This window comes from Anopheles maculipalpis, chromosome 2RL (genome assembly GCF_943734695.1).
Source record: "Anopheles maculipalpis chromosome 2RL, idAnoMacuDA_375_x, whole genome shotgun sequence".
In the NCBI taxonomy this organism is placed as follows: domain Eukaryota; kingdom Metazoa; phylum Arthropoda; class Insecta; order Diptera; family Culicidae; genus Anopheles; species Anopheles maculipalpis.
In genome coordinates this window covers 97,457,770-97,476,587 of record NC_064871.1, presented here as the reverse complement: position 1 = coordinate 97,476,587, position 18,818 = coordinate 97,457,770, and the positions used below count along the sequence as shown (strand labels likewise).

The 18,818-nt window shown below is 47.2% G+C and overlaps 6 protein-coding genes across 7 annotated transcripts in view; 3 read left to right on the top strand and 3 right to left on the bottom strand.

Moving 5' to 3' along the window:
- Positions 1 to 18,818, top strand: part of LOC126568609 (mobility group protein 1A) — a 99,874-nt gene that overhangs the window by 70,557 nt on the left and 10,499 nt on the right. The window lies entirely within an intron of this gene.
- Positions 3,931 to 9,360, bottom strand: LOC126567692 (uncharacterized). Its single transcript, XM_050223909.1, has one exon. It carries the CDS (start codon positions 9,358 to 9,360, stop codon positions 3,931 to 3,933), a length of 5,430 nt encoding a protein of 1,809 aa, XP_050079866.1.
- LOC126567794 (toll-like receptor 7) overlaps positions 5,520 to 18,818 on the bottom strand; it is a 462,685-nt gene continuing 449,386 nt past the window's right edge. The window contains exon 2 of the mRNA XM_050224094.1: positions 5,520 to 5,529. The gene's annotated coding sequence lies outside the window, so the exon portion shown is untranslated. The remainder of the gene's footprint in view (positions 5,530 to 18,818) is intronic.
- Positions 10,015 to 11,301, top strand: LOC126568564 (mitochondrial import receptor subunit TOM20 homolog). The gene is made up of 4 exons (XM_050225060.1): positions 10,015 to 10,222; positions 10,400 to 10,481; positions 10,864 to 10,984; positions 11,067 to 11,301. The coding sequence occupies exons 1-4, from the start codon at positions 10,099 to 10,101 to the stop codon at positions 11,190 to 11,192; spliced, it is 453 nt and encodes a 150-aa protein (XP_050081017.1). The 5' UTR covers positions 10,015 to 10,098; the 3' UTR covers positions 11,193 to 11,301.
- Positions 13,335 to 15,613, top strand: LOC126568134 (uncharacterized). Its single transcript, XM_050224558.1, has 5 exons — positions 13,335 to 13,703; positions 13,776 to 14,015; positions 14,105 to 14,276; positions 14,357 to 15,146; positions 15,470 to 15,613. Exons 1-5 carry the CDS (start codon positions 13,367 to 13,369, stop codon positions 15,473 to 15,475), a joined length of 1,545 nt encoding a protein of 514 aa, XP_050080515.1. The 5' UTR covers positions 13,335 to 13,366; the 3' UTR covers positions 15,476 to 15,613.
- Positions 15,775 to 18,235, bottom strand: LOC126568685 (N-acetylglucosamine-1-phosphotransferase subunits alpha/beta). The gene is made up of 4 exons (XM_050225199.1): positions 18,014 to 18,235; positions 16,649 to 17,931; positions 16,384 to 16,585; positions 15,775 to 16,323 (listed from the first exon to the last, which is right to left on the bottom strand). The coding sequence occupies exons 1-4, from the start codon at positions 18,173 to 18,175 to the stop codon at positions 15,799 to 15,801; spliced, it is 2,172 nt and encodes a 723-aa protein (XP_050081156.1). The 5' UTR covers positions 18,176 to 18,235; the 3' UTR covers positions 15,775 to 15,798.

The following is an 18,818-nucleotide window of genomic DNA, read 5'->3' as shown; positions in this document are numbered from 1 at the left end:
TCGTTTGATCTGGCCACGTTTTATGTTTCACGCCAACAAGTGATCAGATAAGCATAGGGGACAGCCCATCCTTCCCTATATACCCTGTATCACATTTCGACGACCTTTCCCCCGAAACATGCGACGAAAATCTCGAGTGCTGTCTTATCCTTAACGACCGTTCCCTTTTCGTCATCTTTCCTGAGCGGTACGAACCCGTGATGCGTCACCGATCGTTGCGCATATTGCGCCAACAATTACGCATCGTGCTAACGCATCTTGACGGAAAAGGAGCTAAGAACCAAATGAAAAAAAACGGATTCCATTCCTAACCAGCGACACTAATTATGCGCATTTGCGAGCCAATGCTGCCTCCATGCTTTCCTTCCTTTAGTCTTCAGCTCCTTTTTTTTTTCCTTCCTTAGAAGGGGTTTGTGTTTCTTTTTTTTTTGTGTGTGAATGATTTTAATTCTTTCTTACTTTGCCAACACATTGGCTACTTATCCGTAGTATTGTAGACTGTTTTATTTCATTTTTTTTCATCGCTCCCCTCTCGCGTGTAGTTAATCTTCTTTTCTTGCGTTGGCACTTTTCTTTAAGCAAAGGCGAGTAGCTCCATTAGCTAAAAAAGATAGAGGAAGCGGTAGGCAAAAAGCCTACAAACCCCCTTCACGAACAGCCCACAAAAGCCACACAAAACCACGCACAGAAGAAAGGATTGCTTCGTGGGCTGGAGCGAAGGAGCGAGAGAAACAATATCCATTAAATCGTGCTACCGGCACACATACACACTGTGCGTGAAAGGAGATGGAAGAGAAGTGGAGGAAAAAGGAAAGCAATACAAGAGAAGCTCAAGAAGAAGCAATCAAAACTCTCCTCAAAACACGTATCGTAGTAGACCGGAGAATTCTACGCGATAGAAAGAGAGCGAGAACAAAACAAAAACTCGCGCTTGTGCCACAGATTGCTTTTTTTTTCTTGCTGTTTCACTCGCACACATACTGGCGCTTGGCAGCTTGCCCGCTCACTCGCACACTCCCTTTTCCGTGCCGGACAGCACATTATAGTTTTATTAAGCTAAATTGGCTCGAGCTCAACACGTGATACTGATGCGCTCGATGTCGGCCATGCGGCAAAGCGAGACAGCACGAGAGAGCGGGAAAGCATCCAGCCAGCCATCTGTTTACACGCTGCAAGCACGTTGTGCTGTTTCCCTTTTCAATCCTCTTTATTCATCAGTCTTCTGCGCCACTTCTCCCCCTGGCACTTCCGCGCAAGACCGAAGACATGTTAAAAGCCTGTGCAGCACGGGCCGAACTGGGCTGCTGCTTGCCGCGGCAGCCGCAGTTCAAACTCGTGGGAAAATGTCTTCCGAGCGCAAAGTTTCCCACGAACGCGTTCGCCGTATATTGATGCAGTTTTTTTCTTCTCCTTCCTCTCTGTTTCTGTTTTGCCCCACACTAACAGAAAGAGGGGTATGCGAAGAAAGGCGGGTGGAGGGAGGGCAAAAGAAATAACACGACGCGAAACACGAGACCAATGCTTTTGGGGCCCCGTGCAGAGAGTGCGAGAGAGTGAGAAAGGCAGAATGATTTTATTATGAATAAGCTGCGCGTACCACTTTTGTGCCCTTTTGTCCCTTCCTCCTCTCGATCGCCCGTGCCCGTGCCTACATGACATTTATACAAACTCGTGCATGCTTGAACTTAATAATTATTTTATGTTTTGATATTTAAAACCAACTGACAATTCCCCGCACGCTTGTTGCACACTCGAGCGGGAGAAAGAGTGAGAACGAACGACACTAGATGAGAGAAGGTAAAAGCAAGAGAGCAAATGTGATCGTCGTATTCAAAGTTGCTTTCCGCAGTTCGTCTGTTTCGCACGTTCCAAAGCCGCCCAATCGCCGGACTCGTCTTTCCACAACCCTCTTCTCTTCCTTTCACACACACACACACACACACACACCTTCTTCGGTCCACCCCCTTTTCCACTAACAACCAGCACAGTATTGATCGTGAGGAGGTATGCTCGCAGTCCGCCAGGGAGGGGGATGGGGGATGGATCGGCAGCCAGCAACATTAACGATACGAAAAGCGTGTTTGGCATGCTTCAATCGGTCACCGCCTCACCCCCTTTTTATTGGGGTTCTGTTTAGGGTGCTCACGGGGGGAGGAGGAGCGCTGTTTTCGAATCCGGTCGCAGACCCGGACCCCGGCTCCCCGCCGTGAAGCGGATGGCACGAGCTCCGAAGGCACGAGGCAATTGACTTCGCTTTATGCTGCCGATGTGATGCTCGTTGACCTATGTATGAGGGTGAGGTGAAGATGGAAACCGGGTGGTTGGGATAATGGGGTAGAGACACACACTGTGGACGATTTGGTTGTGTTGTACACGATTTATGTGGGTGGATGGGTGAGATTGGCCAGCCGCCCGTTTCGAGACGTTCTTCTCCTCGGTCCGCGCACTCCAGGGCCTGTTTGTGTCCTCCAGTCGGAACGGGTTGATTTTATACATTTTTTTCACAAATCTTTTTGAACTGGCCATGCTACGTGGATGATTGTTTAGACGCAGTCGTGTGTCGTGTTGACACAGCGCTTGTTGGTTAGTGAAATCGTTATCGGTAGAGATATCTCGTCAGGTGGGTGTTGAAATTCGATAAAGTGCAATTGCAGTTCGGTTCCTAAGAAGGGAATCAAGCTTTTCAAAAAAATGCTATACGCATTTTTTTGGACAAAGCCTTGTTGCTAGAATGGGTCGAGCTCCGCTTCCAAACCCAATTCTTTATGGTAGGGTTACAGATCTCAAGAGGGCCATAATATACGGTCCTTGGATCTCAACTACTCCACTTTGATTGCTTAGACGCATCCCAAACTGCAGACAAATAGCACCCTACGGATTAGGCGATCGTCGGGCAGCTTTCAAATAAATTGTCTCATCATTATTGGCGAAGCTTGGCCCAATTACACCTTTTTTCGTGTACTAATGTGATATTGTACGATCGTGATCCCACCTTAGGTGATCCTCCCTTTTTCTCAATAATCGCACTAATAATTAAAACACTATCAAATCCGCTTCACTTTCCCTTTAGTACATTGGTTTATTATTTAATTCATTCAACCTTCCTGCAGATTATGGCTTAACAAAAACAAAACAAAAAACAACAGGGGTACAACGGTTTGGTGAAACCACGTCCGTTGAATGATCGTCGGCGCCACAAACCATTACTACACTTTGCTACTTAAAGGCACATCGCATAACAATTTTGAGATGATAAATAAATGTAACTTCCGCTCGCAAAACCGCAAGCCCACCATTAGCGAGTTCAAAACTCGATACTTACATCCGCGGTGTGCCATTTGCTTATCAACGCCATAAGCTTATCTCAAGGATAGTCGGTCCCCGGTCAGCATGATTAATGTGTGCCATTTACCTTATTTATATGGAGCGTCCATGTTTCGTTGCAAGGATGTCGAAACAAATTCATTTGTGTTCCGATTTTGAATGTTCTTTTATTTTTTGCCTGACCCGTTCTTAGTTCATTCATAATTTCAAATATTTTTTGATAAATTTTGAAGGGAAAAAATATTCATTCATCACTAGCCACCACATCCTATGTAATTCAGACTTATTTGTGTAAAGAGAGAAAAAATCGTTCGCATTGGTTTTATTAATCACAAAAAGATAATAAGTCGTTCTTAGCAATGCAGCTAGTTCAAATATAAATGGATTCCATCCTACATTTTCTTCCTCACACAAACTTGGTGAGTTGTTGTACTTTAAGGTGAAAAGTAAAGCAAAAGTATAACGTAGATTCTGCAGTTGTTAATGTAAATATAAACGATATAAAGTAAGAAATCCATTAAATCAAGAAAGTTTCTAGGCGACGATACAGAAGAAAAGTACCTATCGTCAAAATCAAACCATAACAAATTTTCCCGTCTATCGATACTACGATTTGGTAGAATAAAAATACTTCTCTTCGATCATCTTCTGGTATGCCAACGTGTTACAGTCGTAGTCCGTGTAAAACTCTACCTCCGGTTGAAACGTTTGAACCGGTTCCGTCCGATTTTTAGATACAATGCGCACGTAGAATGGGCGCACCAACACCTCCATCATCCGTCGTCCAATATCATCTTCCCGGAGGCGTGGATTCGGTCGCACTCCCCACAGGCGCACCTTCGCATTACGCAGCGGAACGGCACGCAATGCGAGCGGACACTTGCGAAGCTCACTGATCGGCACATTGTCCCGATTCAGGTAGTCAACATACAGGACACTCACCTCCTTCGTATCGTCATAGATCGCTTCGATGATAGCGCGATAATACAGACCATCGGCACGGTACGGTGCGAGACAGACTGCACCGACCTCGACCAGCGTTGCTTGCCAGCGATCCAAGTTCTTTTGCGTGCTGGCGATGTACTGTATCCTTTCCGACATGCATGCGATCCGTTGCGTATGTCCCTCGAGATGCGGGAAGACGTGCAGCGTCAGACCGCTGCTGAAGTTGGTAAACTCGCCGAAAAAGCCTTTGGTTTGGTTCCAGTCGACCGGTGTCACGAAGAGGCTACCAGGCATTAAAGCACACGTCGAGCGGATCGAGGCAGAATTTAGCTCATCGTTCAGTTCTTCGGACAGACGCGAGGATGATTCAAGCTCGCCTGAGATAAAGGACGCCGGCGATGGAAGCGAACAAAAGCTTTTCTCGCTCGGCTGGTGCTGCAGCTGCTGGTACTGCTCGTCGTTGCTATCTTCGTCATCGGCGTCTTGACTGATCAGCTGGGCACGATTCAGAAAGGCGCTAGCGTCTTCCGTATCGTCAGGTATCTCGTTAGGATCTTCGAAATCTTTCACACATTGGTCGAGTCTAATATTCGTCTCAATATCCTGCATAAATTGCATCATGTCCTGCTCTTCGGGTGTGATCAGCGGTTGCAAACGAGTTTGTCCCGAGTCAGCAATCGTCGATGGATATACGATCGGTTCGTACCACCGGGAGGATGAACCCACCACACTGTTGTGGCTGTCGTATTCTTCATGTTTCTCCACGCAATACGTAAACAATCCCAGCTGGAGCAAGGCTGAGTGTACATCGATTGCATCCTTGAGCTGAAACAATTTGCACGGGATAGGCAGCCGAATGGGTGTACGCTGCTGCATGGCCGGCGACCAGATCATTGTGTCAACGCGTACAGTACACAGTTGCTGTACGCACAGTCCGTGACAGGCCAAGAGTGCGTTTTCGGGCCACGACGACTTCTCGTTTTTGCCCATTTCCTTCGGAACTATTCTACTCAGACGAAAGCGATTCGTTTGAACAGGCACACGTCCGCAGATAATGTCTTTGCGCAAGTATTCTCCCCGACACGTTTCTTCGTTGCCGTAATCGACAAACAGCACTCGATACGTGTTTCTTTTGATGACGGACACGATCGAGGCACGGTAGTACATCTCATCCAGATGATACTTGGCGAGGCAAGGTTCACCGAGCTGGAAAATAGCCGGTTTGTCCGGGACATCAGCGTTCCGCAAGTGTTCGTTGATCTTGTCACGAATATGATTCAACACCGGTTCTCGACACATGTCGTACAAAAATATCGTTCCATCGTTCCCGATGTGTGTCGGCATGCCGACGAACACCGTCTTCTCGATCGGATCACCCTCGGGCCAATCGGTGATCGTCTCAACGTTATCCCTGGCCAGCGAAAGAATGGAAGCGCACGCATTGTCTATTTCGACCCTTGCCGTTTCTGTGTTGAGGCCGTTGGTTGTTGGCACAACTTTCGCCGTTTGGTTGCCGTTCTCCCGTGCTCCGAATCCTTCCGTTTCGGCAGAGTCGGCGGCGATTGTGCGAAAAAACTGTTGCAATTTTTCGTACTCGCAAAGAATAATCTTTTCCACCGCTTTTTCGATCGATTGCAGTTCCTCCCGCGCAGCGTCACCCTTGGTGGCAAAGACGCGAAATGTACCGCACAAGTGCGCCATTCCACGTACCACCAGCAGCTGGTTAATGTTCCGGTACTCGGTTTTCTGGGGTGCAAGGGCCTGTCGTACCGACACACGCAAACCCCACAGCACGACGGAGAGCGATTGTTTGGCTTCGGGCGGTTTATCATCCGCAGTGGGTTTGGGACACTTCACGTCCAACGAGATGGCATGCGTTTCGTATGAATGGATTATACCGATCAACGCATCTACTGCAACTCTGCTCCAGCCGTCGGAGTTTTTCACCGGCTCAATGCAGGCCAGTTGACAACGGATGGCGCCAGGTTGTAGTTGCGCAATGCGAGGAACCATCCGTGACACGTTCGTTCGATGAACCTGCACATTTAGTGCCAAATCGATGAGGAACGCTTCGTACAGCTCGTTTTCCTCGTGGACTTTCATAATCCGGGCCCGGTACCACTCGATCAAAGCGCCATCGGATGGTGAGGTGAAGACGAGACACATATTGCCGATCTGCCAGCCAGTCGGAGAATCGTTCTCCTCACCACCCTCCCCTCCATCGAGTGCTTCGTCCATGTGCTGTTGGATCGTTTGATGCAGCCCATCCAGAGCGCCCTTACGCGAACTTAACCGCACGTAAATCTCGCTCGGAGAGACCACTCGCAGCACGTCGACCGGGACACGTGGATCAACCACTTTGTTGGAAGAAACCGAGAAAATCCCTTTCGCCGTTGAACTGGCCCCTCCAACGTCCGTCGTGTGTACGAGATTCTCAATTTCCGTCTCCTTCCCGCGGACACAATCGGCATGTCCCTGCTTTACGAGCATCTTGTTGATGCACGTGTCCAGGTTGGATCTGTTGTGCAGATAGAGCAACACATTGTAGACGCCGGTTTCCTTCCACAGTGAAACCACTTTCACCGCGAATGGAAGCGTTTTGCTTTTCATGAGCATGTTAAACTCCTCGATTGCTTCCGTAGACCAGGAAGAATAGCGCGCGACATCTCCTCCAACAGTCTTCGGATGCACGTACTCCAGCCGGCAGCAAATGGCGAGCGGATACTCGCACAGTGGCGCACACGCTGGTGGAAACAGGAACATATCCTCACACCGGACAATCATTGTTTCGCCCGTATCGAGTGCAAATATCTCGCAAAACCCGGGCAGAATCTTGAGCACACGACCTCGCAACCAAACCCGATCATGATCCTGTACAGCTAGCGCAAATCCACATACCAAGCCTACGTAGGGAGGGAATACTTTGTATACGCTCATCTGCTGCTGGCACAGTGCGTCCAGCTCTTCCTGCAGTTTGACGAAACGACTCTTTTTCCACTCCAGCGGCATGATGTACAAGCAATTAGGTGATTGCGAATAGGTGATGTAAACGTCGAACAGATCATGCTGCTTCAACTCTGGCGCTCGAGGAATAGTACAACGTTTCTCGGCCGCTTCCTTTGCATTGGCTAACCAGACATTTAACAGCTGGATACGATTAATAGCTTCCCACTTTAGAAAATCCGGACGTTTCTCGAGACATTGCTGCAAAAATATGAGCGTTTCACGCAACGACATTGGAGGATAGTAGCCTTCCCAGCACATTACATCCATCGTATCATTAGCTGTCGGTTCGACGTTGAGCAGTGGCGGAAGGAAAAAGTCTACCATTAGGCAGTCGGACGTGTTACAATCGAGCTCGACCATAAGCATTTTACGATTGTCCACAAAATCCGTCATCAACTGGTGACATTCAGCTGGCCAGCCAGTTTCGCTACTCTCTGGGACACACTCTGGTGGAACAATACCGTACAGCGAGCACTTGATCGCTTTCCCATCAACCTTAGCCAGATCGTCCGTAACCGGGCGTAGTTGTTCGTATAGGACCGTATCTTTACCACCGAAATCGATGTACTGTATCCGGTAGGTTGCAAACTGGTTGGACGCCGTTGTTTCGCTACCTTCCATTACCTCCAGAACCCGTGCCCTGTACCAACGATCCGACGATTCGGGCTGTACAAGATAAAGCCCACCAACTTCCACGTCCAGCTCTTTCTTGACTGTTTTCAGTGTCGCATCGTATTCCTCCGCCTCGGCCTGACACAGCTCAACCAGAGTCTTGGTCGCGGCACCATGCAATTCATCCTGGACGTAGATTTCGTACGGATTTACAATGCACGTAATTGTGACCGTGCTGAAGCATTGCTTCAATTTCTCCCTTCCTGCCGTATCATACGATGCACGCGATCCGTACGATTTTGGGCCCGTTTTGGACGATTTTTTGTCGCGCCGTTTAATGTCGCGACCTACGCTGCTGTACATGCACGTATCTGAAAGTTCCGGGTCTTTCCGTGTAACGGAAGATTCTTGATGATGGAGCCGTCCGGATGTTGCAGTAACGCGTGAACTTGTCGGTGTCGGTGTAGCAGAACGGATTTCCTCTTTCTTAACAGAAGTGGTTTCGATTTTTGCATAATTTTTCTGCTTCTTCCGAGTAGCCGTAAATGGTACAAGCCGTGTACGGTGGTCCGCCAGTGTCAGCCGGTAGCTTGTGCTAATGTCTTTCAGCAACTTGTCACTGTTTGGGTAAAAGCTCGTCAATGGTATGAAGCTGTTATTCGTTGGCAGTTTCAGTGGTTCCGTCTCCAGATAGCGTTGCACTTCCTCGCTAAGCTTCTGCCACGATTTATCATCCGGTGCTGATTCGCGCTTAAACTGTCTAGCACGTGTATGCAATTTCTTCAACCGTTCCTTTGCAGCGGCCAAATGTTGCAGCTGCTGCTCAGTGTGCTGCCGTTGCTCGAGGTACACTTTACGCACCTGCTGCAGTACCCGTTCTTCCTCTAGCTGCAATGCATTGTGAAGTGTTAGAAAATGGGCCGAGATTTCTTTTATCACCTGATCCACATTATCCGGATACGATTGGGCACGTTTTTTAAATGCGTAAGTCGATATTTCTTGCGCATCGAACGCTCGTTCCAGCAGTTTTCTCAGCTGCTTCGGTGAGTGTAGGTTTTCGTCCGGCACGGGTTCGATGCCAAAATCGGCCGGCGTTTCATTCTCAATCTCCGTCTGTGCTTTCTGCTCCTGGTCCAAGCAGTACCGCTCGATATCTTCCAACTCCTGTTGCATGCGAGTCATCCGGCCCAGCATATAGAAGCTGGGATGAAGTGCCATCAGTACATTGCCGTACCTGTTTCGCACTGTTACTTCCTTTTTGCAACGATCGCACTGGATGCTCTCGCTCTGGGCCTGTTTGCCAACACATGGACCGCAAAGAAGGTGTCTGCAGGATAGTAGCAACGGCAACCTATCTTTCTGTGCGCCGGAATTGCTGGTGAAGGGAAGCGAACACCCATCGCAAATCGGTTTCGGAAGCCAGGTTAAGGGGCGATCGGTGCGCATCAAATTCTTTATGCAAACCTGCGTCATCGTGCTATAAGTGGTATCAACACACGTAAGCGTAAAACTACGATATCAAACTGAAATGGATGTCGCGTCATAATTTACCTGACCAAGCGTCTTTTCCTTTACCCGTTGTACACAGAAACTGTTCACTTTATTGTCTGCCAAATATTCTTGGTTTATCCTTCTTTCACGCAGCGTCGCTGTTTCACGGTTACCCAGCAACTTGCCTTAATCGACCATATTCGCACAAACTAATTGAAGTAAACGCAAATATTTCCGAAAAACACATTCAACTCGGCTTTACCATTCGCTTTAGCTTGAGAAGGGTTTTGGTAAAGGAACCAATTCCAGGGAACTTTGTCTATTGTTTTCCGGCATTTGTTCCGTTTTGCCTAAACCCGGATGATAGCGCAAACGTCAAATTGATAGATGTTTACACTGTACGTGTTGAATGCTCACCCGCATTGGAACACGTGGGAATATTTACGATTTGAAAACTGTTTGTTGATGTGCTTGCGGTATAGAATTACATTTTTACACCATTTTATAAAACAAACACATTTTAACTAACGCATTACAAGTTTTAACGAACATTCGTGCTCTAAAATGTCACCGAAACCGTTCCAACAGCAACCGCTGTCAAACCGCAACCGTGTGTGTTAGTTTTGTTTTTCTTTTCTGCTTTGTGTGGTGTGTGGTTTTGCTTTCGCTCAGGGAAACGCTCGTGGGAAACGTTCCTGAACGGGAAAAACGAAGTAAAATATGGAGATTAGCAAAACGATTGGAATTGCTGCCGGTGTCGCGGGCACGCTGTTCCTCGGCTATTGCATATACTTCGACCACAAGCGCAGGAAGGATCCGGATTTTAAGAAAAAATTGCGCGAAAGTAAGTGCATCGAGCGATGGCTGCTGACATGATGTGGTGTAACACGCTCGCGGTCGCCATCTCTGTCGATGTTTGCTCGATTTCTCTTTTGCTGAAGTTATCAAACCTCTTGATAAAGATCTACGGTGCGGTTTGGTTGGCAAACCAAAAACTAATTGCATACCTCTTTCCCCGCAGGACGAAAGGCCAAAAAGGCCGCAGCATCGGCAGGGCCAAGGACAACAATCCCGAACCTGACAGATCACGAAGAAGTGCAGAGGTAAGTGAACAAGCGAAAACTCCGAGCGGGTGCAAAGGATAGCTGAGTGTATTGATTTTCCTCGAATCTTTCGTCCCGTAAGCGCGCGTGTGTTGTCATCTGAATGCTTGGCTGTGTGTTTTCCAACCAACCCCTCCCCCCCCCCCCCATCGCCCTTTCCCTTGGTTCTTGGAACGATTAGAACGGGCGACGTTTATGTAATCGGTTGGTCGGTCCAGGGGTTCCGAATGACAACACACACGCACGCACACGTGCATACGCCTTGTGGGAGCACATGGTGCGGAACATGCTTTCACAGGAAAAATTCAGGAAAATGTTTCCCTTTTATCTGAAGGTTTGGAATCGATTATATTTTGTTTACCAAATTTATTTTTCCATTCAGATTCTTCCTGCAGGAGATCCAAACTGGCGAATCGCTCATTGCGACAGGTGATATCGAGAATGGCGTGGAACATTTGGCTAATGCAATTATCGTTTGTGGTCAGCCAACGCAACTGCTACAGGTAGGTGGTGGACACAGTCTGTAGTGCATGGCAACGAATGAACCGGTGGGTCTTAATATCGGCGAATGATTGGTTCTTGCAGGTCCTCCAGCAAACGCTGCCAGCCCAGGTATTCGCGCTGCTTATCACGCGCATGCGACAGTACGGCAATCAGTCGAGCGAGAACGAGCGGACCAAGCTTCAGGACATGAATGATGATCTGGAGTAAGGAAAAAGATCCCGCCCATCACCACCTCCACCACCCAGTCTAGATAATGGGCTCTGGTAGTAGTTAAGATCGTCAAAAAAAAAAGAGAAACGAGAATGGGCCACCGAGTACGATGACGATACCCTGATGCTCTGGTTTTTCCTCCCCAAAAACACATTAAACTGCCTAACCGGGATTAAAGCAGTAGCAATATTTCCCTCGTAATCTAAATTTGATATTTGTTATGCATCGCTGATTGTCATCATCATTCTCATGGCCTCCATCGTGCGAGAGCTACCTGAGACCTGAGAGCAAAAAGAAAAGGATGGCCATGGAAATGGGAGCAAGGGTACGTTCTCGCTTTCGTCACGCTTTTTTTTTTGGGTTCGCTACTCGATTTCATTCACGCTGGCGTAAATTCGTAACCTAATCGTAGTAGAACAAGATCCGTTATGTTTAGTTATTAACGACCAAAACAGAACAACAAAGAGGTACACATTAAACAACATCATTTGGCTTTCATCGATTGTGTTGGTGAAACGAAGTGTAAGCACGTGATTTTCCTTGTTTCCGTTGTTGTAACATCATCACATCTAGTTTTAAACTCCATAGCTTTGAATGTCCTTGACGTAACAAAATTAGCTCCACTCAGTTCAATCGGAAAAGCATTTACAACACCGGACATTGCATTAAATGCGCCATCCATCGCATTGATCTTTTGTTGATCACGTGCTGCTTCCCGATCACGCCAAGCCAAACCCGGAAAGGAATAATAGGTAAATGTTGGCCGTACGGTACACGCACATACACGCTCATTTAATGCTAGCCAAAAAGGGGTTACTTACAAGCGGGGATAGCAGGTTCGAAAAACGAAGCGCGCCAGATGAAGTCGACTGCGGAACGATCGTATTTAAAAAGTAAAACTAACCACAAACTCCGAAGTAGTAGTGCAGGGTGTGTAATAACTTGTTGAAGCAGACAAAACACGGAACCTATATGAGTAACTGATAGCTTTTTCGGGATAAGAAGAATAAAGGATATCCAGTGTTATTTCATGACACACGTTAGCGTTGATATCCGTGTGTGGTTTCGTTCGCTTCTAGCTCGATGTCCGCCCTCTCACTCGTCCAAAGCAGCTGCATCAGCAATAACCCGAAAAGTAATTGGAACAGATGTGAAATATTTGAATTTTTTTTATTCATAAGGGACGGCCAGGCCGTATTGCTATATTTGAATTAGAACGTGAAACAAACAGCAACGCCGGTCGGTTGACGTACTATTTATAGCTCGTTGTTGATATACATATAATTCAAAACCTAGCGCGCAGGACGTGCTTGGATGGTGTCTCACGTATTCCAGCAGAAGGGTCAGCATTTGAAGATTATAATGCTTCCTTCATTTGTTCGTAACACACACGACGAAAAGAGATAAAAAACGTTATCCCCGACAAAAGGTGGAATTGGTAACGGGCTTAATACTGTTCAAAAACATCCCCAGCCACACTCGGGCGTGTGCGTTTTGAAGCTCTTTATCTGGATTGAAAGTGTCCCTTTTCGAATACGCCATTCAGAGCGCGATAGCCGAAGCAATCAAAACACATCCACATGCCGCTACTCTTTATCACTTGCGCTGCACTATGCTCTGTGTCGTTAAACCTCTTCTGTTGGTCCACCGCTGACCGCTGTCTCTGAAAGAATGGACAACTTTATCTGATCTGAAACTGTATTAACCCGGTCGATATGCTGATCCGACGCCCACCAGCCATTGGGGTGGGGACATTCTCGGCCTGGCTCGTGCTGTTCAGTGTGCTGGGAAGCATCGTCGGATGCGGGAGCTAAACGCATCGATCGTTCGGATTAGTTAAGCAGCATCAGGAAGTGTGCGGAAACCAAAAATAGCAAGCACGTCTAACGTAAACGATCGATTTGTTTTTTGTGATCGCAGGCGATCTGCAACCGAGTGTATTTTTTCGCAAACTAGCTCAGTGTGTGCTCAGTGCCAAAAGTATCAAAAGTGGTACTATATGTTGGCCTACCGTTTCAAGTCTCTTTGTTTGGATTGTTCTGATCAACCAAGTCGATAGAATTGTGCCGTTTAAGCCATTAAACTGGAACAATATGTATGCGTACTTGTCGCTACCTCTGATTCTAAACATATTCCTGGCATGCTGGAATGTCCCGATCGGTCGGGCGGACATGGTTCCAATTTTTCCCTCCACAAGTCTGTCCATCGCCGAAGGAGCGGGTTTTCTCGCTTTCTTAAACCCAAATGGGGAAAGCATGCTGAAAAAAGCTTCTGTACCGGACAGTCATTGGATACACTGTTCGGTGTTAGTTAACAATGTTCAGTATAGTTTGGATAGTGACCAGATACATCGGATCGGCGATAAAACAACCATTGAACGGTATGATTCGGAGCGATGCGGTGTACGGGTAAAAAATCTTCAGAAAGCTTTCGAAACAAAATGGACCCTGTACGGTACTGATCAGACGGGTGTAGATAGTACAGGAGTGCTCGATGTAACTGTTACGTGTTAGTAAACAGGATCGATTCCTTTATTTCATATTTCTCTGACTATAATTTTATTCGATTTTAACCTTGTAGCGATAAAATTTATCGACGAACTGAATGTTACCGTTAGTGGATCCTCGTCCACTGCGACAGTAAACTGCCCGGACAAGGACGGTTCCCGATACTGTCGCATCATCGGTGCTGATCAAGTCGTGTCCGAATCCTGCTCCAAAACAGTCGAACTCGCCCAGCTGGTCAGCCACTTCTGGTGTCACACAATGTTCTGGGGCGCAATGACGGAAAGGATCACGAAGATTAATCTGTTCGTTGAGGGTAAGGCAGATTCGAGATTGTTACGAGAGAGACTTACTTTTGAAGCACACCGTTAACCTTGGCCCCCGCTAATCGTTTTCTAATTGCAGAGAATGATCGTGACGTAAAGGCGTCGGTGGTGGAGACGGAGGACCATATCGTGCTTTCTTGCCAGTACCGTTCGACGGTTTCGCTGTGCCGCGCCTTATCGGAAACAGATAATCGTCAGCTCATGTTGCTTGATGGTCATCTGTCTGGGCGTTACTCGGCGTACAATACAAAGTATCTTATGCGTTCACTTCGTCGTGGAACGATAATACTCTCTCCGTCGCTCCGGCTATAATTATTTATTATTTTTCCAGAATTTCGAAAGGGATCTGTTCGCTTGAGATAAAAAAACCGCTCGCTCCGGCGGATGTTGGTGTGTGGCGCATCTATCAACAGCTAAACCCAACCGATTATACTGGATGTGTGTTTGACGTGAAGGGGAGACGATTCTCTAAAGGGCGTTCCATTCGTACCCGTGGTTCTCCGGCGAAAAGCAGTCGAACAGAGCTGACAGCAACCAATATCGAAATTTTCCGCGATCCTCGATCTACGAGCGCAACCGTTACGGAGCTTTCCTGTGAAGCCCCATACGCCATCGATTATTGTTACCTTTCCGGTCCCAACGGAGGTGATCATACGCCTCATAAGTTTGATCGTTTAAAATCGCTCGGTATCTGTCGGTTCGAAGTTACCAACATTACGAGCGGTGTATGGGCCTGTGGCATTAATGATCAAGATGGGGCGGAAGATCATCTTACGTACTACAACGTGAGCGTGTTTCAGCAACCGGGACAAACCGTTACCGGTCAGCTAACGGCCAGCTCGGGTGATCGCGATCAACGGCTACTCTGCCGTACAATTCTAGAGCTTCCGATCGACATTTGCCGTTTTGTCGATCCATCCGGTGAGGTACATGGGGTATCGAATCAGATGAAACCATCGGCCGATGCTCGCTATCGCTACTATGGGAAAGGATTGCGCGAGGGTGAATGTGGGCTGGAGATAGTGGAGCTGCGGGACAAGGACTTTGGCCGGTGGAAGTGCTTGTTTAAGGTGCAAGGACGAGAGTACGAAATTTCGATGGACGTTGTTGAAGAAGGTGAGGTAATTGGATGTTTTCACTCATTATCATGCTCATTGTGTAGAATTCAGTGTTATGCTAAACGTGTTAACTTATTCATACACACACCAGAAGTTACAGGGCACCCCTGTTGGTTTTTTAACGAGCGTCCATATATTTTTGTTCTTGTCCCGAGATTTTTTGACGCAGTAAAAACCTAGCATATACATATATGGAAAAAAGTCAAAAAATTGTAGGACAAGAACAAAAATTTATGAGCACTCGTCAAAAAACCTCAGGACAGTATTAAAAACTGCTGGTATACATACTGCTGTAACATTTCTTTGAATTTGTTTCATTCGCATAGCTATGAGTGTCGGTGTAATCATAGGAATCAGTATTGCGGCAACAATAGTGCTCGGTATCATCGGAATCTTCGCCTATCGGAAGCTGAATCGACGTTACACCGGTCCCAGCTACACCGTTTCTTCTAGCAATACAAACGTATCGAACTGTTCGCATCGATCTTGAGCGAAAAAGGGTATCGTAAAGGACGAGCATTTAATTGTGTGCATGTGTGTTGCTTTGCGTTAATGGTTGTCGTTTGAACCACAAATAAAAGTATTACGTTTTGGCCATTTGTTACCCCATTATCTTGAGCACCTATCTACCGGAAGTACTTACTCCGCCCTTTTATTAGGAAATGTTGGTATAATCGGTTGATCGTGCCGCCCCTAACAGCAGAAGGGTGCGTGCAAACTTGCCCTTATGGCGACAGCACAACAGACGGACACATACGAGAAACACCGTCCCACAGACGAGATAAACCGTGTTCCGGAAGAATGTTTTCCGCCACAGCCACGAACGATAGTCATCGTAGCGTTGAAAACGATTTCGGTACGTACTTTCCAGCTCAAAACTACTGCGAGCCGGGAATAGACTTAGGTAGAAGTCCTCCAGCAGCGCCGTAATCAGCTGATTATCCTCCGGTCGATCATCGCTTAGGTTGTCATTTATGCAGTTGAACTTCTTTGGCGTTTTGCGTAGCTCGTCGAGCGCGTCGACGACCTGTGTGATGTTGGAGGTGAGCATTTTGAAGTTGCTGTAGATGCCCGTTTTGGCGCTCACATGATACCGATAGCGGGGTACCTTCCCAAAGTTGGCGCGCATCATATCGGCCAGCTCGGTACAACCCACCACCATCGGTTTCGTTACCGTAGGCTGGAAGGTGAAAAGAGCGCATTAAGCAAACGAAGAATCCTCTTGTCTATTATTACTCACAATTGTCGAATCCTCGTAACGCTCGTACACCAACGTTGGGTATACCTGTCGCTGTTCCTGCTGATGTTCAAGTGGAAGAAAATTGTTCTGCTGAAGGGAACAGTTGGTGACAACCTCTTCGAAGTATCGTACGGCCGACCAATCCAGCGGAAGATTGTACACCTTTGTCAGGAGTGTTCGAATTTCTCGGTCGGACCACGTGCTGCAATGAAGATATATTCTCGGTTAGAAAAAAACTTACGACTTGCGATATAAATCAACATACCCTGATGCATCCGTGTCGAAATCGTCAAAGATCTCTCCAACGGTTTTGTTCCGGGTTTCGCTCATTAGGAAGTGATAGTAGCTGAACGCATACTGCATATCGTCCTTCGCCCGGAATCGGTGTCGTTTGGTGACGAGAAATTCGTCCCGAAAGCGGTTCAGCATTCGTTCGACTATTTGCACATCCAGCAGGAAGCCAACGTGGGCCAACACCTTGCGATTGTGGAACCCGTACGCTCGGTTAAACACCCGATTCGTGTGGATAAGCGAATTGGCGAAGATATCCTGTGAGTTAACTGCCGAATCTCCACCCATCGAGGGCAACTGTCCTTCCTGTGCTTTTGAGCCGGTTGTACGGTTATGCTCGGCCTGTCCTTGTCTTTCAGCAGTCCTTTGATGAGCGCGTCCCAGCAGACTTCGATGCTTGGCTTGGCGTTTCTTCAGTTTCATCTTTTCTTTGTTGAATCGCTCAACTAGCTGTTTCGTGGAAGAATTACCGTTGGTACTCTTCATACGGAAAATCTCATAAATATCGCGAATATTTTCTGACGCTCGCATACTACCAGGCGAAATGCGAGGAAACATTTTCGGAACATCGATAAACATTTGCTCCCCCTCCTCCTCGACCGGTTCGACCGCGTCGTCCGGTGCCGAAACGTCTTCGTAGTCGTGCAACGGATGATGTCGCTCACGTTCCGCCCGATAGTCGGGATGGTCACAGTCACCGCCATCGAACTGACACTCCTCCACGAAGCAATCGCGATCGCATGACCCATCGCCCACGAACATCCACGGACAGTCTGGTGCACAGTCCGGCACAATCCAGGCAGTGAAAACCTTTACACCTTCGGCGAGCGTTTGAAGATCGTCTGGATGCAGTGGAGCCCCAAGAAAGATGTCATCGTTCAGATAAAGGAACCGTTGCGAGAGGCTCGGTATGCGGTGTATAAACGTTTCGATGCTGGCACTGGAAAATGTTGGTAGTGCTGTATCGTCATCCGCAATATCGGCATGCGGCACGATTTGTACACGAGGATTTTCTAGATTCAGCCAGCAGGGAACCTGTCCATTTGTTACTATGTACACATTCCTTATCCAGGGGGCATATTTTTCCAACGAACGCAGCGAATATCGTAGCTCATTTTTATCATCGTACCGAGCATTGTCGCGCGTCGAAGAATAACGTGCAAGCTCTTCCAGAAACTGCGGATCACTTCCATTAACCCAGGTATAAACTACATCTATAACTTCGTAGCTATTTTGGCAAGCTGTTTTGGACGTATGCTGTAGAAACCGGAAATAGAAACAAGAATTCAAACTGTACTAATCGTCTTCTCTTCAAACCCCAAACACGCTAAAGCCGTACCGTTACAAGTAGACTAAAAATAATGTAACACAAAGCTAAGAGAGCTAGTGCGGTAACTGCACAACAGCACCTATACCGGAACTTGCCGCTCTTGAGACCGGAAGCGCAGGACCACCAGCGAGCGAAGTGTTTCATTCCACGTGATACTCTTCGGCACTCCATTCGTGGTGAATCTTGCGGGCTCGATGATGCACGGCACGGTCACTGTGGTTCATGGTGTCTCAAAAACCCGGTGCGTTTTTCGAACAGGGAGCAGCACTTTTTGTTTATCAAACGTGCTGAAAGGTGACACTTTTTTTAAGCCGCTAGCTCTACAAACAAACTGCCACCAAACAACCAAACAACATCCGCTGAGAATAACAATAAAAATAAACATCACAAACAAACAGCTGTCATGGAGAAGGTCGTATTTTTTCTGCTGACTTAATTTGTGTGACAATCCAGCATGAATTTTAAAACGACAGTTGAAGAGAATGCCAATAAAGCGTAGACTTTTCTTGGAACTCTCGATACCTGCCTCTCTGACAATCATTATCTGCTGGATTTCGGTTCATTCCGGAATCAACGGAAACGAAAAAGCTGACCTGACTATCTGTATCAATATCCATATTTTTAATTTCGCTTTTTATCAAAATACACAACCAGCGATCACACCTTCTATAGATGCCTAGAAATGATCCAGCATGGACTGTCAGCAGTTCACCTGTCAAACGTTCCGACCGCGCCAAACATAACCCAATCCAAACAGTACTTACCTCCGATCCCTTTTTCTTGTGGATTTACAGTGCAAAACTACGCAAATAGT